The 25070-nt window shown below is 39.5% G+C and overlaps 1 protein-coding gene across 1 annotated transcript in view; it reads left to right on the forward strand.

Moving 5' to 3' along the window:
• PLA2G4E (phospholipase A2 group IVE) overlaps nt 1–25070 on the forward strand; it is a 131163-nt gene that overhangs the window by 75234 nt on the left and 30859 nt on the right. Inside the window, exons 3-12 of the mRNA XM_044660023.1 lie at nt 903–1039; nt 6443–6574; nt 8952–8992; nt 10890–10932; nt 12142–12205; nt 15970–16127; nt 16284–16376; nt 17147–17184; nt 20639–20774; nt 23550–23686. Of these exons, the coding sequence (XP_044515958.1) occupies nt 903–1039; nt 6443–6574; nt 8952–8992; nt 10890–10932; nt 12142–12205; nt 15970–16127; nt 16284–16376; nt 17147–17184; nt 20639–20774; nt 23550–23686 (979 nt within the window). The remainder of the gene's footprint in view (nt 1–902; nt 1040–6442; nt 6575–8951; nt 8993–10889; nt 10933–12141; nt 12206–15969; nt 16128–16283; nt 16377–17146; nt 17185–20638; nt 20775–23549; nt 23687–25070) is intronic.

The following is a 25070-nucleotide window of genomic DNA, read 5'->3' on the forward strand; positions in this document are numbered from 1 at the left end:
CATATATATATATACATATATATATTCAAGATATCTCCCTGGCAATATAAATGAACACTGCAAACAAAAAAATTGAATTTTTCTCTAGCATAAGCAATATGTGTCTTGTTTCACATGATGAATAGGAAAACATGTTATATGATCATATGTATATAAGCTATTATCTCCTTTTTGGGGGAGAGGAGAAAGGTGGGAAGAAGGGCAAAAAAGGAACGGGACATATTTTTTGAACACAGCTAATGTGAAAATTTGTTTCTCTTGGTTAAGCATATTTATTATAATTTCTTACATAGGTATAACAAATCATATGTATCATATTATTATTATGCTATATATTATGTTGTTACACATAAAAAAATAAATGGTAACAAAAAAATAAGCAAAGATTTATTCCAGATTTTGAACACTAATGTAGTCAATAAATCAAGGTTGCATTATACCAGAGAGTCCATTGGAAACCCTAGGTGAGCCTTCAGATTTTTACAGATAACGATGGGGCAATAAAATTAGGGTTCATGTTCATGAAATTTCCTAATCGTTTCAGAAGAAAGTCAGTCAGTCAAAAATACATACATTATATAAAGTGCAGGGGCTACAAAAAACAAAACAAAAAACAGTCCCTACCCTCAAGGAGATTCCATCCTAATGGGAGAGACAGTGAGTAAATTGAATAAGGGCCAACTCTATGAAGGGCTCTGAAGAGTCAATAAGTCCTAGGAGTTTGTCAAGCAAACCTGAGGCTGAGCTGGGGTATCTCTCTCTGTATGTGCAATTTTAGCTGTTTGGGTGGTATGATGGAAGGCTGAGGGGACCACCTGTCTTGGGTCAGCCTACTTTGGATTTGGTTTTTTTCCCTGATGTCTCCATCTCTCTCTCCCTCCCTTCCATGTCTTCTTCCACAGTGAGTCTGACAGATTGTTTTGTAAATCTCTGGCTCCCCACTGCCTCCCATGAGAAGCTAAGAACGAGGACTATCTCCAACTGCAGCAACCCAGAATGGAATGAAACCTTCAACTTCCGGATCCAGAGCCAGGTTAAGGTAAAGTTCAGAAGACCCCTCCTGTCTCACCAGTCTTTCTGCCTACTTTTTGGTCTCTTTGTTCACTTATTTGACTCTGTCCTTCTGCCATGCTATTTTTGGGCCATTTAAAAACCTTGTCTGTAGTACTCTTGACAGAGAAGTCACGTAGTCCAGCAGAAAGGGTGCCGAGTCTGTAGTCAGATTTGGATTTAAATCTTAGCTCTCTTACTATATATGTAACTTTGTGCAAATAAATCATTTATCCTCTCTAAATCTCAATTTCCTTATCTAGAAGATGAAGGGCTTAGACTAGATGCTTTCAGAGGTTCTTTCTAGCTCTAACTCTTGTGAGGTAATGGTGGGTAATGAACAGAATGTTGGCCCTGGAAAGTTCATTGTTCTTCAAACATTTTTAGTCCTGTCTCACTCTTTGTGATCCTATTTGGAGTTTCTTAGACAAGATACTGGAATGGTTTGCTATTGTTTTCTCCAGCTCATTTTATAGATGAGGAAACTGAGACAAATAGGGTTAAGTGGACTTGCTCAGGGATCTCATAGCTAGTAAATGTCTGATGATAGATTTGAACTCATAAAGATGAGTCTTCCTGATTCCAAGCCCAGAACTCCAACCACTGCACCATCTATCTGTCCCCAGTCAAAAAGACCTCAGTTCAAACCTTACCTCAGACACTTCCTAGCTATGTCACCTTGGGCAAATCATTCAGTTCCTATTGTCTAGCCCCATGGGGCACAGGTACTAGAGGGGCTCCTGAGAAAATTTCTCTCATCACTCACCTCTCTGTCCAGCAGCCCAATGGGAGTACTTCCTCCCTTCCTTGTCTGGGTTAAGGGGTATGGTGGCTCACATGCAGCATGAGGGTTGCAGTTTGGGCACTCAGTCTCTAAATGATTCGCCATCACTTGGTCTAGCTCTTACCTTTCTTATGCCTTGGAACTGATATTTAGTGCTGATTCTAAGACAGAAGGTAAGGGCTTAAAAAAATTATTTTACCTAATTACATGCCAACAAAACTGATAAATTAAATGGATGAATATTTATAAAAAGTTAAATGCCCAGATAGAAAATAACAATAAATACAGGATTTCCCTCATTTTTAGAAAAATACATTGAATAAGAAATTGGACAAATGTGAATTTTGTCAAGTATTCAAAGAGAATTAATTCCATAGGCTTATATGGTAGCAAAGTGAATGATGGGAAGAGGATGTGTTTGAGAGATACTGTAGAAATAGGGCTTGCCCTAGTGGAATGAATAGATGAGAACAATTTGTTCCAATGGCCATCAAGGTGGCTGAAAAAGATGCTGTGGAGTGCTTAGGATTTGGCCAGACATAGAAGATGCTGAGGTCATCCACTGCATCCCAGGCCATTGCCGGCCACTCTGACTTTTATTTTGTCACTGGGGTTCAGTGATTCTAAAAGGGAGAGTGAGGTCAATGACTTTAGGCAACACTGCCTCACTTAAATCCAATTCATGCCCAAGTCAAGACTTCATCCCATCACGACACTCTTCAAGAATGAAGACAAAACAACAGCAAATTGGAAAAATAGCAAAAGAGAAGATCCTGCTAAGTTTCTTCTAGGAAAGAAATATGACCTTGATATCAAAGCCAGCAAGTCAAAGAACATAAAGAAAACTGGGCTAATGGCACTCAAAATATGAGATCTGTGACATCAAAACTATTTTCGTAATGTAATTATGATGTTATCTGCTTGTTAAAATGCTCTTCCCTTTCCCAACTACATATCTATGAAAGGCCAGATTTTCTTCATATACTTCAAAACTATATGTTGCAACAGATTGCTTGCAGAAGCAGATATATGAATCTGGCTATCTTCTATCAAGTCAGACATTAAAGAGACTGGCAAAAATAAGTAAACCAGTGTCACTTTTCTTACCCCAACAAATGCTGAAGAAGATGTAGGGATATAAATACAGTAATGAGTTGTTAATGGAGCTGTGAACTAATCCAACCATTCTGGAGAACTATTTGGAATTAAGCCTAAAGGGATATAAAACTGCATGTCTTTTGACCCAACAAAGATCTTCTAGGTCCATACCCCAAAGAGAGAAAAGGAATAGGACCCACCTGTAGAAAAATAATTATACCAGCTTTTTTGTGGTGGCAAAGAATTGGAAACTTAGGAGATGCCCATCAACTGGGGAGTGGCTGAATAAGTTATGATATATGATGACATAATATATGATATAAGATGGGATACTATGTGATACAAGAAACGAGGGGATGGTTTCAGAAATCCCTGGGAAGACCTCTATGAACTGATGCAAAGTGATGTGAATAGAACTAGAAGAATATTGCTTATCATAACAGCAATATCATAGAGATAATTGTGAAAGGCTTAGTAATTCTAATATATACAAAGATCACAAAGGACTCGTGATGGAAGATGACATCCACCGTCAGATAAAGAAGAGATGGGCTCTGTATGCAGGTTGAAGCAAAATTTCTTTTTCTTTATTTCTCTTGGGATTTTTTTGGGAGGGAAGAGGAGAACATAACTAATGAGGAAATATATTTTATCTGACTTCATACTGTGACTGGTTTAGGCTTTCAGATATATCAGTTTATTATACAATGAATGCCAATTACATAAAAATCAAGACCAGGCCGCCTCAGCTTGCTGGACCCTGAATACAAGGAGAAACATCAGCATTACAAGAAAACAATTAATAGGCTATAAATCAGAATACAGGATTAGGTCATCTGATTTCTAATTGGAACAAAGTTTTCTGAGTTAGGAGAGGGAGAGCAAACAGGTGTGATTCCCTGAAACCAGAAAGAAAGATGTCCCACTCCCCACTACATGTCTGAACAAGGAAACAGTAACAGATTGACCAGTACAGGGCCAGTTTTCAGATAAGATGGATGTATTGATTGATGTGTATAATTGCAAAAAAAAAAAAAAAAACTCCTTGCATCAAATTTCTGGTCCCCATAACCTATGTGTTTAGTTAAGGATCTTTAAGCAATAGGTAGAAGTGGGCCAGCTTCCCAGTCATGTAAGGACAGGAATTTATATGCTTAATTGACTACTGAACTAGACCCAAAACTGAATGGAAAGGGAACTGAGCACAATCCAGAATCAAGGCACAAGATGGTTTACTCAATGTCCACAATTCATATAATGGATACCTTATTTCTTGCCTTTTCAATGGATGGAGGAGGCATGGAGGGAGAGAAAGAATTTGGAACTTATAATAAAAATAATTTTTTTAAAAAGTCAGACAGGCTTTAGATATAAAGCTACTTAAAACAGCTGTTCAATTTATAACATTGTACTTTGGTCTCATCAGTGCCATGTCAAAGGGTAATGGGCCAAAGGCTATAGTTTCAAGTTCCAACAAATTTGCTGGGTACAAAATTTCCTAGGAACACTTCTATTTTTGTTCCTGTTCTTTCCCGCCCCCCCCCCCTCTCTCCCCCTCTTCCCCTTCTCCCCTCCTCTTTTTTTCTGTCTCTATATCTCTGTCTCTCAGCACCAAAACCACTATTTCCTCTACTCTGAACCTTCTCATGAATGGCTTGTACCTAGCTTCTGGGGCCATGAAACCTGTTACATTCTTCCCGGGGTGGGCATCTTGCCTGACTGTCCTTCCCATCCTAATCCTCCCACACCCCACTATCTGCCAGAGGGGCAGATATGGGAGACGGGACAGGCTAAGGGTGATATCATAAGAAATTATCTTGGATGCTCATGGGATTATGCTCCCAGTCTTACCTCTTCCCAGTGTTCTGACTTGTTGCCTGACATCCAAAGTGAAAGAAGCTTCTGAGTAAGAAGCCCCTGAGCAGATAGTTACTCCTTTTACACTTTAGCTCTCTCCTCTCTCAGGGTGGGAAGGGGAGGAACCTCTGTATCAACTACCCTACCCCCCCCCATTCTCACCCACAATTCCTGTGTCCTCTCCTAGCAGTAATGTATTACATTAGCAGTAGCAGAAAAAGGTTCAAATCTTGACTTTGCCACTTATTACTGGTGTGACCTTGGACAAGTCAGTTACCTATTCTAGGTCTTAATTTCCTCATCTGTAAAATCATAGGATCACAGATTTAAGAACTGGAAGGGGCATTAGATGTCATGTGGGCCACCCCTCCTCATTTTACAGATAAAGAAACTGAGGCCCAGAGAGGTTACATCACTTGCCAAAAATCACAGAGAGAAGAGCTGAGTTAGGAAATGAATCCAGTTTCATTAACTCAAAAATATCTTAGAATAAAGTAGAAGGAACATGAGGAGCCTGTTTAGTTCAAACCCCATCATTTTAAAGATGAAGGATCTGAAGCCCAATGATTTAAAAAAATTTTTTTTAATTTAGAATATTTTCAATGGTGCCATGAGTCATGATTTCCACCCCCATCTTTCCTCTCCCCTCCAGAAGCTGACAAGCAGTTCCACTGAGTTATACATGTATCGTTGTTCAAAATCTATTTCCATGTTATTCATATTTGCAATAGAACAATTCTTTAACATCAAAACTCCAATCATATCCCTATAGAACTATGTGACTGATTATGTTTTTCTTCTGTGTTTCTGCTCCCACAGTTCTTTCACCAGATGTGGATAGCTTTCTTTCTCATAAATTCTTCTGGATTGTCCTGGGTCATTGCATTGCTGCTAGTAGAAAAGTTAATTATGTTCAATTGTGCCATATCATATCAGTCTCTGTGTACAATGTTCTTCTGGCTCTGCTCCTTTCACTTTGCATCAATTCCTGAAGGTCTTTCCAGTTCACATGGAATTCCTTCAGTTCATCATTCCTTTCAGTACAATAATATTCCATCACCATCAGATACCACAATTTGTTCAGCCATTCCCCAATCGATGGACACTCCCTCATTTTCCAATTTTTTGTCACCACAAAGACTGCAGCTATAAATATTTTTGTATAAGTCTTTTTACTTATTATCTTTTTGGGGGACAAACCCAGCAGCGGTATGGCTAGATCAAAAGGCAGGCAGTCATTTAAAGCCCTTTGGACATAGTTCTAAATTGCCCTCCAGAATGGTTGGACCAATTCACAACTCCTCCAGCAGAGTATTAATGTCCCAATTTTGCCACATCCCCTCCAACATTTATCACCCAGAGAATTTTTTCAAGAATTCTCAAGTATGTGGTGGAATAGAGATTCAGGCTCAGGTTTTCTGGTTCCAGATTTTTCACTCTTTCCACTGTACCACACTATCTTTCACACCTTTTTTATTGCCCTTCATGATGGGGATTAGACTGAATAATCCTCAAAGTCCCTGCCAACTCTTTATCATCCCTGGGGCCATTCTCTGGTCATAGTCATTCTCACTTCCAAGAATTGAGATAAGGAAGCCCTGGTAGTTGAAAGGCTTCTTTTCCTATCATCTTTCTTCTTTTCTCTCTCCCCAGAATGTGCTAGAACTAAGTGTCTGCGATGAGGACTTAGTTACCCCAAATGACCACCTCTTGACTGTCCTATATGACCTCACCAAGCTATGCTTCCGAGAGAGGACCCATGTGAAATTTCCACTCAACCCTGAGGTGAGTAACTTGGCACATTCTAAGCCCTTTATAGGATCATAGATATAGTGCTGGAAGGAACCTTAGAGGTCATCTAGTCTAACCCTTTCATTTTTTAAAAAACCATTACCTTCCATCTTAGAATCAATGCTGTGTATCAGTTCCAAGGTAAAGGAAAGGTAAGGGCTAGAAAATGGGGGGTTAAGTGACTTGCCCAAGGTCACACAGCTAGGAAGTGTCCAAGGTCAGATTTGAACCCAGGACCTCCCATCTCTAGGCCCAGCTCTCTATCCATTGAATCACCTAGCTGCCTCCAACCCTTTCATTTTTATATGTGAGGAAATTTTTGAGGCCCATAGATCTTAAATGACTTGCCCAAATTTACCCGTGTAGAGCCTTTTGTTTCAAGAGGTAAGCAGACTATCTTACCTTGAGCCCACTTGGTAAACAGATTCTCAAATAGACTGGGCAGACCCAGTACCACTAAACCAAAGCCCTAATAGTCTAGACTTTCACAATATGTGTAAGTATCTGATTGGCTTGGAAATTTTGGCCTCCTAATTGGGAATGACAAAATGTAAAGGGATGCCGAAAAGGGGATGAGGAGGAAGGAAGCATTCACAGGAGAATAACAGACCAAAAATGAAGCTGAAGCAGAGAGGAGGATAAATACTTAAGAAAAATAAGTAAGGGTAAGAAAGTAAGTATGGTTTGACCTTCTCAAAATAGAAAATCCATGCAGGTACTCAATAATATTTAGTTGGCTTTTAATTGGAATCCAGGCTCAGGGTGGTCTGACCAATAGAATAGGAAAATCATCTCCCTCCCTAATTCTGGGAGCTGTGCTTTTCTTTCTTTTTTTAAAAAAATATTTCTTTTGGTCTTAGAAACAATACTAAATATCAGTTCCAAGACAGAAGAATGGTAAGGGCTAGGCAATGGGGTGGTGGGGGTGGGGGTAGGGTAAGTGACTTGCCCAGGGTCACACAGCAAGGAAGTGTCTGAGGCCACATTTGAACCCAAGATCTCTAGGCCTGGCTCTCAATTTACTGAGCCATCCAGCTGTCCCTAAACTATGACTTTTTAAAAGCAAACTAAAATTTCATTAGCTTTTTTTCAGTAGCTATAGTACACTGTTGACCCATACTGACCTCTAATACACTAAGATCCCTAGGGTTTTTCTCAGTCATGCTACTATCTAAGCTTTCCCCCCACCATCTTGTACTTGTGAGGGTGACTTTTTTTTTTGGGACCAAAGTATAAAATTTTACATTTATCCCCATTCAGTTTTATTGTATTAAACTTGGCTTAATGTTGACATCTTTTTGGATCACTGTCATCTAAAATGCCAACTGTTTTTTGTAGTTTTTCATCATCAACAAACCTGATAAACATTCCAACTATACTTTTACCCAAATCATTGATAAAATGTTCAATAGAAAAGATATGAGAACCCTTGGACATCTATCTATTCTATCAGTGATCTCTTTCCAAGTGGATATTGAACCATTAATGACTACTTTTAGAGTGTTGTTGTTGTTCAGTTTTTTCAGTCATGACTGATGCTTTGTGACCTCATTTGGGGATTTCTAGGCAAAGATACTGGTTTTCCATTTCCTTTTCTATCTCATTTTACAGATGAGGAAATTGAGTCAAAGAGGGTTAAATTATAGACTTATAGAATGTTAGAACAAGAAGATTACCTCATTCCAAGATAAAAGATCACTCCTAATCCCAGAAATCTTAGAAAAGTAAAGACTCATTTTCAGGAGTTCAAATCTGGCCTCTGACACTTACTAGCCATAGGACGCTGGACAAGTCACTTAACCCTGTTTGCCTCGTTTTCCTCATCTGGCAAATAAGCTAGAAAAGGAAATGCAAAACTCCAACACCTTTAGCAAGAAGACCCCAAATAAGGACACACAAAGAGTCCAACATGACTAAAACAATTGAATAACAATGTTCCTTCCACCTCTGAGTCTATGATATGTGACCTGTGTGACCTTAACCTCTCCAAGTCTCAATTTTCTCATCTTAAAATAAGAATAGGAGACTAGATGATTTCTAAAGTCCCTTCCAACTCTAAATATCTGCCTTCTTTTAGGGCCTTAGGCAAAGAATTTCACCTCTCTGGGATAGTTTCTTCATTTAAATAATGAAAAGGTTGAACCAGATCATCTCTAAGGACTCCTCCAGCTCTCAATCTTCCAAAAGCCATAATCAGTGCTCCATACTTCACAGACTGCAATAATAGTCTTTGTAAAGAGGGCAGAGACATTTGGAGCCCTTAAAAGCCAATAGAGTCTGTGTTTGTAAAGGCTTCTCTAGGAAAGGGAAATATCATCTGAATGGAATCATAACTCAGAACTGATTTCTTTCTTTCCTTTTCTCTTGGTAGGGCATGGAAGAACTGGAGGTGGAATTCTTGCTGGAAGAGAGGTGAGTAAACTCCCATATCACTCCAGAATGGTTCCTTCCTAAGCCTGGGCTCCTACTAGCCTACATATAAGTACTCAAAACAGTGTCTTGAACATAGTAAATATATTCAATAGATATATTGAATAAATGAATGAATGTCTACCAGAGTTTTAGGAATGACCCCTTCCCCCTACCTTATGTAACCAAGATGGGATGATTATACTTCTTTTTAGTTGCTACTAGGTCATCTCCTTATTAATTCTTATCCTAAGTTCTAGGTCAGAGATGGTGAACCTTTTAGAGATGGAGTGCTTGGCCCCACCCCCTGACCATGTGCCATGCTCCTTCTTTACCCCACATACAGGAGGGAGGAAGGGCTTCTATTGGGCTGCTGGTAAGAGGGTTGAGGGGATGTGAAAAAATGGCAGTTCTGCCCAAATCCCTCTGCCTTTCTAGTAATGAACTTTGGAGGGGAAAGGGAGGTGGCCAAGTGCCCACAGAGAGCACTCTGCATGCCATCTTTGGCACCCATGTCATAGGTTCACCATCACTGTTCTAGGATAATCAAGATATTGGGATTTCTTCATAAAGTCTTTCTCAGTGATCAATTTGCTCCAAACTCCAACCCCAGCTTCCTAAATAAACTAGAGGGACCTCTTTTCCATTAAGCTTTCACTCATTTCTCTCTTAATATTAAATCCCCTTGTCTCATAGACTTAAATAAATATCAGGTGGTATAGTGAATGGAGCACCAGATCTAAAATCAGGAAGACTTGAGATCAAGTCTAGTCATACACACTTACTGTGTGATCCTGGGCTTGTTACTTAAACTCCATTTACTTCATTTTCCTCCACCATAAAATGAGGAGAATAATAATACCTTCCTCCCAGAGCTGTTGTGAGGATCAAATGAGATAATAATTTTAAAGTCCTTAGCACAGTACTTGGCACGTAGTAAACACTATATAACTGTAAATTTATATATGTATATATGTTTATATATTTATATATGTGTTTATATATATGTTTATATATATTTATATAAATATATATATATATAAATGTAAAAATAAATAGCTACTATTATTATTATATCAGTGTTACAAGCTCTTTCTCTCATTCTCTATAGTGAATTTACATATAATATAGAACTATATATAACATATATCATGTCAATGTTATACGTAAGTAAATTGTCAATTTGTTAACACCATGACAAACAATGCAAAGATATAGTTAAATATTTCAATAATATTTTCAACAATGAGAGAGATTCTAGCCAAAGTCACCTCTAGTCTTCACCTGCAACTACTGGCTTCTCAACTCTGGAACTCCAGTCCCACCATTCACCTCTTTCTAGATAACAAAGTCTCTTAGTAATTCTTTTTAGGATACCTTCTCTATTGCAAAAGAGTTAAATTCTATTCTCTCCATGAAATGTCTTCAATCTTTCTCCTTAATTGTTTGTAATTGTTCTCCTTGATGGTAAAGACACCCATTTTCTCAGGAAATAAGTCCTCTTAGTTTTTTCTCTTGGCACTTCACACAGTCTTTCTCCCACCAAGATAATTAAACTCTAAAATGATCATTAAATTACTACCCTCCCAAGATTCTCTTCCCTTGGAAAAATAATTGTAAGAATATCCATGTCTTTGTGGGAGGGGCTATTGAAGCTGGGTTTACAAATGGATGATTCATTGAATCAGTGCATCCATGGTAGTCCTTTGGCTGACATACAAGGAAGCTGATGCTGGGTGGGGAAGGTATTTTATAGTTACTACAGAAATCCTAGCCAAGATATGGGCTCCTAGAGCCCCTTCAGAAAACCCAGAGGAGCCACTGGCCTGCAGGATTTGGGGAAAGGTGATGCTTCTACAAGAAACAATAGCTAACTGGGGGCTTTAATCTTGTTTTTCAGTCCCACTCCACCTGAAAGTCTCCTCACCAATGGCGTACTAGTGGTAACTATTCCTCCCTGAGCAATTCTAACTGGGAAAGTTCCTGTAGCCCCAAAGGCATATGGGACTATAAGAGAGGAAACTGAGAACAAGTTGGATCCTACTGGCCCCAATGAAAAATCATACGCACTGCAGCCTCCCAATTAGGATTTTTATGGGCCAGGTTGGAAGTATGAAGAAATGAGGTAGATGGTTGGGTGTTGGAGATATACTCTTAAGGGGAAGATTTATGAGACCTCTTGCTGATTTTTTCATTAGAATTTCAGACTTTTCCCCTTTGGGGTTCTTCAGCTACCAGCGTTGAGCATAATCAGACCCAGCCCTACCTTCAACTAATTTCCCACAAAGGGAACACGCTTTCCTAGGGATGTATATAGACCAAGGATATTTGCTCCCTTGATAAATAATCATGGAGATCTTTGTTTCCCCAGTAATGATCTCTTTTGTTTTTGTTTTTGTTTTTGTTTTTGTTTTTTTTTAACCCTTGTACTTCGGTGCTTTGTCTCATAGGTGGAAGATTGGTAAGGGTGGGCAATGGGGGTCAAGTGACTTGCCCAGGGTCACACAGCTGGGAAGTGGCTGAGGCCGGGTTTGAACCTAGGACCTCCCATCTCTAGGCCCGACTCTCACTCCACTGAGCTACCCAGCTGCCCCCAGTAATGATCTCTTTTTACCAACCCCCTTATACGCCACAGCTCAAATCCTTTGCCCAAATTTCCAAGAGCAGAGTTCTGAGCTACAGAATCGGCCCAGGTATTCCATACAATTAAAAACCCAGCATCCTAGGATATCACAAAGCATCTGAACATGCCCTAGGAACATATTAGAATGGGACCTGAGCCATCTTTGTCACCTTCTCATGATTCTCCTCCCCACCCACCTCCCCCAAGTCTTGTTTGTTTTCCTAGGAGCCCGGAACTGCCTGTTCCTCCCTAGTCAAGGAAAGGCCTTATTCTCCAGCTTTGGATACAGTCATGATCTGTGGTTCCTCTGAAGCATCTCCTACCTGTGGGAACTCCTTAATTTCACACTGCCCTAGCCTTCTCTGGGACCCATTTTGTGTCCCTCTACCCGGCCCCCACACACACACATTTTCAAAGCTGTGTCACTTTGACTCCTTTTCTCTTCTGCCAAGACCCTCATCTGTGGCCAGGAGCAGTTTTGGGATAGCCCGTGCCACAGAGATTTTTATAGGAATTTCTTTTGTTACAGTCTAGACAATTTTCCTGTTTGGAGGTCCATGCGAAGCATAAAAAACAGAAGAAAAATGGAAAAAGTGAGAGACTTTTATTTCCTTTGTTGGGGATGGGTGGGGAGGGGGTCATGGGAGAGATACCTCAAGCAATCATTTGTGTGAAAGATCCAAGGTTTTAGATGCACTGCTAGAATTTGGAAGGTGGGGCAGGATGAAAAAGGAGTAGATACACGAAACTTGGCTCAGAATCCTCAGAACTGTCTCATCCTAAGTAGATTTAAATTTACCCCTATTATCTCCAGGCAGCTCTAGAATGGGTCTTGTGCCCCAAGAACCCATAGATTCCCTGAGAGTTTCCCGGAGCCAAACTAGCAACAGTTAAAGGACCTGAGGTAAAATCCCACTTCTGGGAGGGCCACGCATGCATACATTTTCAGACTTTTAGGAACACATCGATCAGTTTTGCTGATTGTCCCCCTGCCTTCTTCATTTTTAAGTTTTACTTTATTTTATTTTTAAATCCTTACCTTCCATCTTAGAATCAATACTGGTTCCACAGCAGAAGAGCAATGAGGGGTAGGCAGTTGGGGTTAAGTGACTTGTCTGGGACCCACATAGCTAGGAAGTGCCTGAGGTCAAATTTGAACTGAGGGCCACCTGTCAATAGGCTTGGCTCTCTATCCATTGAACCATCTAGATGCCTCCCCTCCTTTAAAAAAAATTGTTTGTTATAGGAGAACTCTCCGGGAGTTGGGAGGGGAGAGATACCGAGAGAAATTCTAGTGATATAAAAGAATAAAAGAAATCAATAAAAATAGATGAAATATTAACAAAAAATTTAATCCTACCTCTGCTACTTAGTATCTATATAACTATGAGTGAGTACCTTCTCCTCTGAAGGTCTTCATTTCCTCATTTGTAAAATGAGGGCTTTAGGCTAAATGTCTTTCTAGGTCCTTCCAATTTTGCAATCCCATGACCCTGAGAAGTTTCCCTTCTCAAATCCCTAACCCCTAGCTTCCACATTCTCCTTACTAATTTACTCTTTACTCTTCCTTTTTAAAAGAAATTCATATCTTTTGTTTTTAATCATTTCATTTTTGAATAGCCTACTCTCTTACCCAGCTGAGTCATCCCATTTAATAAAGAATAAAGAGGATAAAGAGGAGAGGAGGAAGAGTTCAGCAAAACTAAACCAACACATTAGTCACATGTGGAGAGTCTATGCAATATTCCACACCCATCTTCCCCAATCTCTGCAAAGAGGGGAGGGAGGTTCGGAGGTTTGTTTTCTCAACTCTCCTCGAAGATATCCTTATCTTTCATTCTTTATTACAAGGCTATCATATTTCTTTTACTTCTTCTTCCTTTCTTCCCTCTAATCTTCCCTCAATTTTGTCTTTAAAGGATTGATGTCAGGGCAGATAGGCAGCTCAGTGGATTGAGAACCAGACACGGGTTGAGGGTTCAAATCTGGCCTCAGACACTTCCTAGCTGTGTGACTCTGGGCAAGTCGCTTAACACCCATTGCTTAGCCCTTATCACTCTTCTGCCTTGGAACCAACACACATTATTGATTCTAAGATGGAAGGCAAGCATTTAAAAAAGATTAAAACAATAAATACATAAACACATAAACAAACAAACAAACAAAGGAATGAATGAATGAATGAATAATGGAGTAAAGTCTGTTTTTGTCCAGGTCCCAAGCATATATTAGTTAACAGAGTTGAAATCCAGACAGATTTCTATCAGTTAGCAAAGATCAGCAATCTATGGGCCAGCGGGTCAAATTCAACCCACTACTGAATTTGTTTTTGTATGGCCTGCAACCTATGGATGGTTTTTATATTTTAAAATATTAAATGTGTTTATTTGGGTACATGATTTAGGGTTCTGGTTTTATAAGATTGTTGTCTTACAAAAATGAATAATATGGAAATAGGTTTTGAGTGATAACACATGTACAACCCAGTGGAATTGCTTGTCAACTCTGGGAGGGAGAAGGAAGAAAGGAGGGAGACAACACAAATCATGTAATTTTGGAAAACTTATGTGTAAATTTGTTATTAAAATAAAATAAAATAAAGGGAAAAACCAAAAAAGTTATTAAATGTGAAAACCATTCCTTACTTACAGGCCATACTAAAAGAAGTGACAAGCTAGATTGTGGGAAGCAATCACAAGGATCACAAAAGGGGTCAAAAGAGGAGTCTCAGATTTTTATCTATTCTCTTATTGGCTTCTCACACTAGATTTGGTTTTTGAGTCGTAGTTTGCCAACCCTTGAACTAAACTAACAAGATGAGATTCAACAGCAATAAATGTAAAGTCTTCTGCTTGGGTTCAAAAAACCAATGCTATAAGACAGAACAGACATCAGTAGGCAGTAGTTGGTCTGAAAAAGATGAGAGTTTTTGGCTTTTCAATCAATCAATCAATCAATTAATTTTTTAAGATCTTGGAGTTTTAGTGGACTACAAGTGTAAGATGAGTTAGCAGTGTGATGTGGCAATCAAAAATGCTAATAAGAGGGACAGCTAGGAAGCTCAGAGGATTGAGGGATCAGTCTAAGGGTTTGTAAAAAAATGTTAATAAAGTCTTGGGCTGAATAAGGAAGTGATAGTTCAATTGTACTCTACCTAGGCAGACCACATCTAGAATACTATGTTCCATTCTGGGCATCATAGTTTAGGAAGATGACTAATAAACTGTAGCACGTTCAGACGAGGAAAACCATAATAGTGAAGGGTATGGAGTTGAATTAGTTGAAGGAATTATGGATGGTTAGGCAAAGAGAAAATTAAGAAGGACAAAGGAAGATGAAGGAAATGATAACTCAAGTATCTGAAGGGATGTCTTATAAAAGAAGGATTAAATATGTTCTGTTTAGCCCCAAGGCCCAGAACACAGAAAAATGGTGAGAAATTACAAAGAGAAAAATTTATCCTCATGTTAGGGAAAAAATCTAAAAATTATTGAATCACAGATTTGTAGTTGGAGGGGCCCTTCTCCACCCCATTTTTGTGAGACTGGACGGGGCACTAGATAAAGCAAATCTACTTCAAATCTAGTCTCAGACACTTACTAACTGTGTGACCCCAGGCAAGTCATGTAACTCTGTCTTAGTTTCCTCATCTATAAAATGAGTTGGAGAAGGAAATATCTTTGCCAAGAAAACTCCAAGTGGGGTCATGAAGAATCAGATACAACTAAAATGACTCAACAAAAAAAAAGATTTAGAGTTGGAAGGGACATGAGAGGTTCTTGAGTCTAACCCCTCTATTTTATAGATGATAAAATTGAGGTTAAAGTCACACAACTAGTAAGCATCTGAAGTGGGATTTGAACTTGGGTCTTCTTGATGCTGAATATAGGACCCAAGCCACTATGCCACCAAGTGGCACGTCTAAGTGACTTCAGAACTAGCCCAAAGTGTAATAGGCTACCTAAGATGTAACAGGTTCCTCTCAACCAGAGATTAGAAAGAAAGATAGTTATACAGACAGACAGACGGAAGGATGGATGGATAGACAGACAGACAGACAGACAGACAGACAGACAGACAGACAGACAGACAGATAGATAGATAGATAGATAGATAGATAGATAGATAGATAGATAGATAGATGGATAGATGGATAGATGGATGGATGGGGAGAGAGAAAGAGACACACACAATAAACTGATGGGAAGATAGATATGTGGATATTATTATTAGTAAGTGGTGACCATTTGTTGAATAAGCTGTAGCAGAGATTTCTTTTCAGGTACAGGTTGGAATATGTAGCCCTAACGTTCTTTCTAACGCTCAAATTCTGTGACCTTATACATCCTATTTCTAGGAAAAGAGCTAACTGTGACAGTGAATGAATCCTATGAAAACACCCAGTACATCTCACCCATATACAACTCCTGTGACCGATGCCCAGATCTTGCCTTCTTCCACTATGCCAAATACTTCCAGCCCCAAATGCATGTGGATGTGCCCAAGAAGCATGGGGTAAGGTGCACTTGGTATTTATATTCACTTATGGGCATGGGAAGCTTTCAGGGTCTAACTAGTTTGCAGGCATAGTTCCATTGGAGAATGGGGGAGAATGGGTACATAGTCTATAAGAGAAGCCTATTCTTCTTGTTAAAGTATCTTCTCTCTTAGCTTTCCTGCTGCTGTGGTGACCGTAAGGGAAAGCGTTCTGTCTGTGTGCCCCTGGATTGTCTCCCAGATGGAGAAGAATTGACAGTACCTATGGTGAGTATTGGGACTCCTTAACCAGGCTCACTTGAATCAGAGAGCTGGTAGCAAGAGGTGGTACGGGGATGAGGTAAAGGAATTGTTCAGTCAATCACATTCAGCATTTTGTGACCCCATGGACCAAAGCTACCCATGAGGCTTTCTTGGAAAGGATACTAGAGTGAGTGGCTTGCTATTTCCTTCACTAGTGGAGATCTTTTTGTTAGACAATCAGAGGTTAGGTGCCTTGCCAAGGGTCATACAACTAAGAAGTGTCTGAGGTTGGATTTGAACTCAGGTCTTCCTGACTCCTGGCTCTTTCCACTGAACCACCTAGCTACCTCCTGGTAAAGTAATTAGTGTTTATCTACTGAACAGATTGTGGAAGCTGTCTGGGTATGCTCACAGGAGAATCAGAGGTGTGGATAACATTATTTCAGGGTGCAGTGGGCAGCTATCTAATAGAAAAATATGGGAACTGGGCATGGGAGAGATAAGATAGTGTTTAAGGTATTCTTTGATGGTATATGGGAGCTACAGCATGGTAGGGAAAGAAGTAAAAGACTGAGTAGGGAACCATGCACAGAGTAACAGAATGTAAAGCAAGCTGAGTGTGTGAGGGTGTATGTATGGTTGCGGAGCTAATAATTTGAACTCATGGGGATAATGGGCAGAATTGGGGGTCAGGTCAATGGGTATCAATGAATGAGTGGTTAAATGTTTGATGTGGGCTCTTTTGCTTTGAAATATCACAACACTGACAAGACTCTCCTTTTCTTGGTTCTCAGAATGAAAACTGTGATTTATACATGACAGCCAAAGACTGGTAAAGTACCTTCCACATCTTTATAGTTCTGTCTGTTTTCCCCTCTTGTTCTTCTATTGTCTCCACTCTTTACCATTCCTAGGAACTGCTTTTTACAGCAGTTCTTCTTCTTCAGCTTTTTGGGGGTTCTAGGTCCTATTAGACAAGTAGAGGAGCCCAAGAGAACAGTAGAGGCCCAGGAGAAAGAAAGGAGAATGGCACTGAAAAGTGGAAGTGGGAACTTTCCATGGGAACTCCTACTCCTTCCCATTCAACTACATTTTCACTTTCTTTGCTATACTTTGAGGAGTGGAGTTCAAGAGGAGCTCCTGCTAAGGACAGAGCTTTCTCCAGTATCTGAAATTTCCTGGACAGTGACAGAGAGAGAGTCATACTTTATAAGAATGTAGTAAGCGAAGTTAATGAATACTTGTTGAATCCTTGAACCCAACCCTGTTGTGGTCACCATCAGAGATAAATAGGAAATAGAAATATAGTTGATAGAGCATTGAGCTGGAATTCAAGAAACCTAAGTTCTACACAACAAACTAGCCATATGATTTTAGGTAAGTTGTCTCTCTTCTCTAGATCTCAGTTTCCTTATCTGTAAAATGACTACCATACTGAGGAGTTTGGAATTGATAAGCTACTGCAGGTTGTTAAACAGGGTATTGATATGGGGGGGGGGGAAGGTAAGTTATGGGAGATATTGTTGCAGCAGAAGTGAGAGAATGAATGAAGGAATGAAGTATTAGTAGTAACAATGATGTGTCCAGAGGTGTGCAGGCAAATATTTAACAACCAGCTCTCCAAGAAAAAATATCCACATAACACCCTTTAAAATTAATCTGCATTGGGGCAGCTGGGTAGCTCAGTGGATTGACAGTCAGGCCTAGAGACGGGAGGTCCTAGGTTCAAATGTGACCTCAGACACTTCCCAGCTGTGTGACCTGGGCAAGTCACTTGACCCCCATTGCCCACCCTTGCCACTCTTCCACCAAGGAGCCAATGCACAGAAGTTAAGGGTTTTAAATTAAATTAAATTAATCTGCATTACTAACATTTTCTCCATTACTTTCTTAAGTCTATAGAATCAGTCAAACAATAAATCAAGTCCTTATTTGTAGCTTTTGCTGATTTCCCAGGTGTAAATCCTGAAATTGACTCCAGTATACACCTGTAAAATACCCCCCAAAAGCAAATTAAGTTATGGGAATAAGATTGCTGAGTGTGGAAGGAAGGAAAAAAGGAAGGAAGGAAGGAAGGAAGGAAGGAAGGAAGGAAGAAATGGAGGGAGAGAGGGAGGAAATTTAGGCAAGCTGGCATCAGATAACTCTAGGGTCCCTTTCAGAAGCTCTAATATTGTATGTCTAAAATTCTGGGTCACATTTCCTGTTTTCCAGGATCTTGCAGTTTCATAAGTTAGAGTTACAAAATGATCGGGATCTATAACTTAGAGTTACAAAATGATCATGGCCTATAACTTAGAGTTACAAAATTATTAAGGAACAATGCAAGACAGTAAATTGTATGTACTGACTCTGTCCTAAAGGAGGTTAGCCAAGGAAGAGATCAGTGAGGGTTGGAGTAGCTGGAGAAAAGGGAGGCACTTGAATTGGCCCTTAAAAGATAGAAAAGATTAGAAAAGATAAAGAAAAGGCATTCTATATTGGAGGGAAAAGTGAACAAAGACACAGCAGTGAGGATGAGTCTGATGTGTCCTAGAGATAACAAAGGTCCTTGCCTAACTGAAGTGTAAGGGAACAATAGAAGATAAAATTCAAGAAGAATAACCCATGGGGCCTTGAGTACCAGGCTGAGGAGTTTGGGTTTGATGCAATAGATAACGATGAGATATTGTAGATTCTTAAATTGAGCAATGAAATAAAAATAGTAAAAATCATTAGAGATTCTGTAAGTTGGAAATAAGAGGATGAGACTTTTGCCCTGGGATATTTGCATGAAGTGACTTGGATCTTGTTTGCTCAACCCATGTAGAAAAGAATTCATAGGATTCAAAACCCAGAAGAAGCCTTTTATTTATTCATTCATTCACTCTCCATTCAACAAACATTCTTAAATGCCTATTTTGTGTCAGGATCTGTGCCAAGCTCTTGGGATACCAGACAAAGATGAAATAGTCAAGGAGATTATGTTTTATTGGGGGGAAACCATATGAACATAAATAAATATAAAGTCCTGGGAAGATAAGAATAGAATTCATATGGTGGTTGGCACTTGAACCGAGCCTTGAAGGAGTCTAGGGATAGTTTATAAGGGGTAACAGTGAAATGGGAGTACATTCTAGAGAAAGAGGACAGTGGGAATGGGACATGGGAATAGTAGATAAAATGTCCTGTATGAGGATTAGCCTATAGACTGGTTTTGCTGGTGCATTAAATATATGAAGGAAAATGATATACAATAATCTTGGAAAGGCAGGCTAGAGCTAGATAGTAAAAGACTTTAAATGCCACACAGGAGACTGTATTTTATCTTGGGGGAAATCGCTTTTTTGAAGAGGGTAGCTCTAAACAGACTTATGTTTTAAGAAATATTCTGTTCTTTGAATGTGGAAATGTTCATGTTTGTTAATAGTTAACAAGTTCATAGTAATAAAAGAGAAAAAAATTTTTAAGAAATATTGTGGAAAAACCTGGGAAGACTTACATGAACTGATGCAAAGTGAAGTGAGCAGAACCAGTAGAACATTGTACACAGGAACAGTACTATTATATAAAGATCAACTTAGCTATTCTCAACAATATAATAATTTAAGACAATTTTGAAGGACTTATGATGAAAAATGCCATCCACCTTCACAGTAAGAGGTGATGAGATCTGAATACAGATTTAAGCATACTTTAAAAAAATGAAAACATTATATTTTCTTGTTTTATTTTTTTAATCTGGGTTTTCTTTCACAATATGGCTAATATGGAAATATGTTTTTCATAATGGCTCAGATATAACCAACATCAAATTGCTTGACTTCTCAATGTGGGGATAAGGGTGTGGGAGGAGATAACTTGGAATTAAAAATTAAATTTTTAATTAAAATTGTAATTACAAATTAAATATAAAAACAAATACTTTATCGTGTTTATATGAGATTGGAGATGGGGGAGGGGTGGAATAGAAAAAAATATATTCTTGCAGCTATGGTTTGGAGAATAGTTCAGAGAAAGGAGACCCTCAAATAAGGGAGACCAATTAGGAGGCTATTGCAATAGTCCAAGAATCATCTGGTCTATCCCCTAAAACCCAAAGAGGTAAAGAAATTTGTCCAATGTCACACAGGTAGAAAATTCCAAAAGCAGGATTCAATTCCAGCTCCTCTGCTTCCAAGTCCATTGTCCTTCGCACAGCACCAGCATCTTTCCCACTCAAGCTGAGGAATGGAAGAGTTGGCTAGCATCTGTAGGTAATGGCTCTGATGCATTGTGGGTGACAACTATCCTGTCTTCCACCACAGCCCTGATGAGCCCAATGTGAGGCTGAGTTATGATCTATGCCCAGAAGAGTTTGAGTTTCTGCAGAAGAGGAAGGTGATTGTGGCAGAAGCCATAAAGCAGGTGTTACAGCTGCAAGAAGATCTCCAAGAAGATGAGGTCAGTTGACTACAGACTCAGAAGGCTGAATACTCTCTGAGTGGGTTCTAAATAGGGTAGGCTAAGCCCTCTTTCTGCCTTTCTGGGCAATTTGCCTTCACCTCCCTTTTGGAGAATTCTGCTGTTGGAATTCTTGCTACTGGACTTCCATTCACTGTCTCTCTCCATGTCTACCTTGTCTCTCATCTACTGTGCCTACTCAAAGGGACTGCCTTTATAGCTCACTTATCCTGATGGAATGATTAGGTAATGTAGTATAGCCAAGGAGGCAGGCAGATGATTTATAGTGTCCCATATTAAGTCCCTTACCTCCAGCTAATTATGGGTTTTATATATATGTACAAATATATATATACATATATTCACTTATTCATTCATTCATTTATTTATATAACATATGGGGGTACATATTATATAAGTATATAATAATCTCCCCCCCACCTTCAATCCCCACTAGACAAAAGGAGTTTCTTCCCCTGACCTATTGATCAGGTAAATCTTTCCTTCTTTTAGGACCTTCTTCCAGCATTGTCCATAAATCTTAGGAAACATGATGACAACAGTTCAACAGTTGAAGCTATGGTTCTTTGTCTTTCCCAGGAATCCTTTCCTTCCAACTTCCTGACAAATATTATAGAATCAACTCAGGGAGACAGTGGAAAATAAGAGCTCTGTAACGGGCTTGGGGGATTTTCCCCACGTTTGCAATTTAACCTTGGTTGGTATTGTTTAGGGTTTACCCTTCCTAGGAGTTAAAAACCAATCCTTAGAGGCTCCACACCCAAAGGAGGAAATAATAATGATGGTAATGATAATAATAATTGTTAAGCATTTATCTAATGATTTAAGGTTTGCTAAACACTTTATATATGTTCTCTCATTTGACTCTCACAACACCCTATGAAATAGATTCTATTATCCATATTTTACAGAAGGGGAAACTGAAGCTGAAATATGTTGTGACTTTCCAAGATCACACAAGTTATTAAGTGTCTATAGCAGGTTTGAACTCGGGTTTTCCTGTTCCCAAAATCAACACTCTATCCACTCTGCCACCTAACTGCCATATGATCACTGGAGCAGATAGATTAGTTTCCTGAAGTATGCAGATGTTGGGAAGGAGACTGATAATTGATAGAAACGCAATAAGCCCCACCCTCTCCCCTTTCATTTACTGAGCAGAGACTCTTTGGAAGTGGCAATATTTGGCCAACGCCAACCCAAAGACCTTTTCCTTGCCCCAAAGCTACCACTCCAACTTAATGGTTCACTTTGTTCACCAGACTTGGCTCCAATGACTTGTGGCCATTTCCAGAGATCAAATCCATATTCATAGATGCAAGCTCTTTTATCAAGTATATGTTTTTCTAAAGCCTGCCACTTTAAGGGCCAAGGTCCTTCCTTGGGCAAGAGATTTCACTTTCTGGGCATCTGTTTAATTTTGTTGGTGCATATGGTTTTGCATTTCAAAAATAAAGGAATTAGGATAGATGTTCTTTAAGCTCTCTTCCATCTCTCAAATTCTGTGGTTTCATAAACCAAGGCCCTTCTTCTCTCAGCAATGGTGAGACCAGCAATCCCTTCCCTGGACACAAATTTTGCCCAGATCTCTGGAGTTCAGAAAGTCTACCAACTTCACATCTCTTTTCTCCACATTCTAATTGATTTGGAGTTAGTTTGGGCAAGTTGATACCTGAAACTCAAGCCCAGATAGATTTAACTTAGTAACTATATAACCCTGAACAAGTCACATGATCTCTCTGTCCCTCGGTTTCCTCCTCTTTAAAAATGAGAGGGATGGGGGGCAGCTGGGTAGCTCAGTGGATTGAGAGCCAGGCCTAGAGACAGGAGGTCCTAGGTTCAAATCCGGCCTCAGACACTTCCTAGCTGTGTGACCCTGGGCAAGTCACTTGACCCCCATTGCCTACCCTTACCAATCTTCCACCTATAAGTCAATACACAGAAGTTAAGGGTTTAAAATTTAAAAAAAATAATAATTTAAAAAAATGAGAGGGATGGATTTAGTGACCTTTAAAATACCTCCCAGCTATAAAATTTATGATCCTGATTAGATAGATAGGTAAATGGATAGATACATACATACATTCATACATGGGTAGACATATTGATAAATACATAGGAAGGTAGATAGATATGTAGATAGGCAGGTAGATAGATGGATAGATAGACAGATAGTAAGATAGACAGATAGATAGATAGATAGATAGATAGATAGATAGATAGATAGATAGATAGACAGATAGACATTGACAAATACATAGGAAGGTAAATAGTTAAATAGATATGTAGATAGGCAAGTAGATAGATGGATAGGTAGATAAATCTTTCTTTTGCTTTTGAAATCTAATCTTTAGATCAGTGATTCCCAAACTTTTTTAGCCTACCGCCCCCTTTCCAGAAAAAATATTACTTAGCGCCCCCTGGAAATTATGAAACTATTTATTGAACTCAGAATAGAATGTAATACAAAAAAAGTGTGGCCGTCACTACTCCCCTGGATTGCTGCAGCACCCACCAGGAGATGGTAGCGCCCAGTTTGGGAATCACTACTTTAGTTTCTCAGCTTTCTAGATGCCCCCCCCCCCCCGCCCTCTCTTCTATCATTTAGCATTTTCTTCCAGCTCTCCACTTTACCCCATTTCTAGTCTACACATTCTGCTTTCTGTATGATAATGCATCCTTTGCTCCAGCTCTCCTCTGAAGCCCTGTTACCCAGCCTCCTTCTCCCTAACTCTCTGTCTGTGTATCCTACAGGTGCCTATTATTTCCATCATGGCCACAGGGGGTGGCCTGAGATCAATGACCTCCATGTTTGGCCACTTGTTGGGGCTTCAAAAGCTGAATGTCCTGAACTGTATCAGCTATGTGGCAGGCCTTTCCGGTGCGACTTGGTAAGGATCCAGGACTGGTTAAGTCTCAGGCAAAAAATCTAGAGTGTTTGGTCTTGGGGGAGGAGAAAGTACCTTGTGTTAGTCCCCAAAGTTAAGAACTCTCTTCTTGTTTCCACTTCCTTCTCTTGAGTCTGTGACAGTGATTGAATTGATTTCTAAAATCACTAATGCTAAGCCATTGAACATTTGTTGTTGTTCAGTCTTTTTTCAGTCTTGTCTAACGCTTGTGACCCCATTTGAGATTTTCTTGGCAAATATAGTGGAGTGGTTTGCCATTTCCTCCTCCAGCTCATTTTACAAATTAGAAACTGAGGCAAACAGGATTAAATGACTTGCCCAAGGTCATACAACTAATGTCCGAGGCCAGATTTGAAATAGGGAAGATGAGTCTTCCTGACCTGGTTCAGCTCTCTACCACTGTGCCACCTAGCGGCCTCTCATTAAACAATCAACAAACCAAATCCTGCTTCAGATACTTCCTTACTGTGTAACCCTGAGTAAATCATCTACCTTCCATTTGACTCAGTTTTCCCATCTAAAAAATGAGGCATGACTCTATGGTCTCTAAGATCCTTTTCTGTTTTAATTCTATGATCCTATGATCTCATGGGTAATGCAGGGGCAGTGTGGAGTGGTAGATGGGTGCTGCCCCTGAGTCAGGATGACCTGGGTTCATATTCCACCTCTGACACTATGATACTCCGGGCAGCCTCTCAAGGCCCCAGGCAACTCTGTAAGCTGTAGAACAGTCATGGATTCACGCTGGTAAAAAGACTTTCCTTGCCTGGGAGCTCTCTTATAAGTTTGACCAAAAGAAAAAAAAAAAGTAATGTGTTATATAGGCCCGAAAGGAAAGTAAATACAAATAAATATTAAAATATAAATATAAAAAATATAAAGAAAATTTAAAAATAAAGAAAATGTGAAATGAAAAACAAAACTTAAGTGTACATATGTGAAAAGCACATGCATATACACAATGGATTGTAATATAAAAAGGAACATGACAAGTGCCCAGAAGGATTCAAAGTGGCATGAATCAGTGTAATGAGATCACATTAAGCTGTCATGCAAGAGAAATTTATTCACCCCACCAACCACAATTGCATCATGTTGACTGAGCCCAGAAAGCAAAGATGTGACCAGCTATTCATGCTATGATCATCACCCACCCTCTCACCCTTCCATCCCCATAATCCTTTGTTAAAGCAGTACTTCTGCCTGAGTGCCAGCAAGGGTGTGAGGAGATACACCTACTGCTCCCTGCTGTTGGATACCCTTTCAATTTCCAGTTCTTTGCCACCAATTTTTGTACAAGTAGGTCCTTTCCCCTTTTCTATTATATCTTTGGATATTTATATAGACCAGGTAGAGGTATTACCGA

Source organism: Gracilinanus agilis, chromosome 2, assembly GCF_016433145.1.
Source record: "Gracilinanus agilis isolate LMUSP501 chromosome 2, AgileGrace, whole genome shotgun sequence".
NCBI classification, from domain to species: domain Eukaryota; kingdom Metazoa; phylum Chordata; class Mammalia; order Didelphimorphia; family Didelphidae; genus Gracilinanus; species Gracilinanus agilis.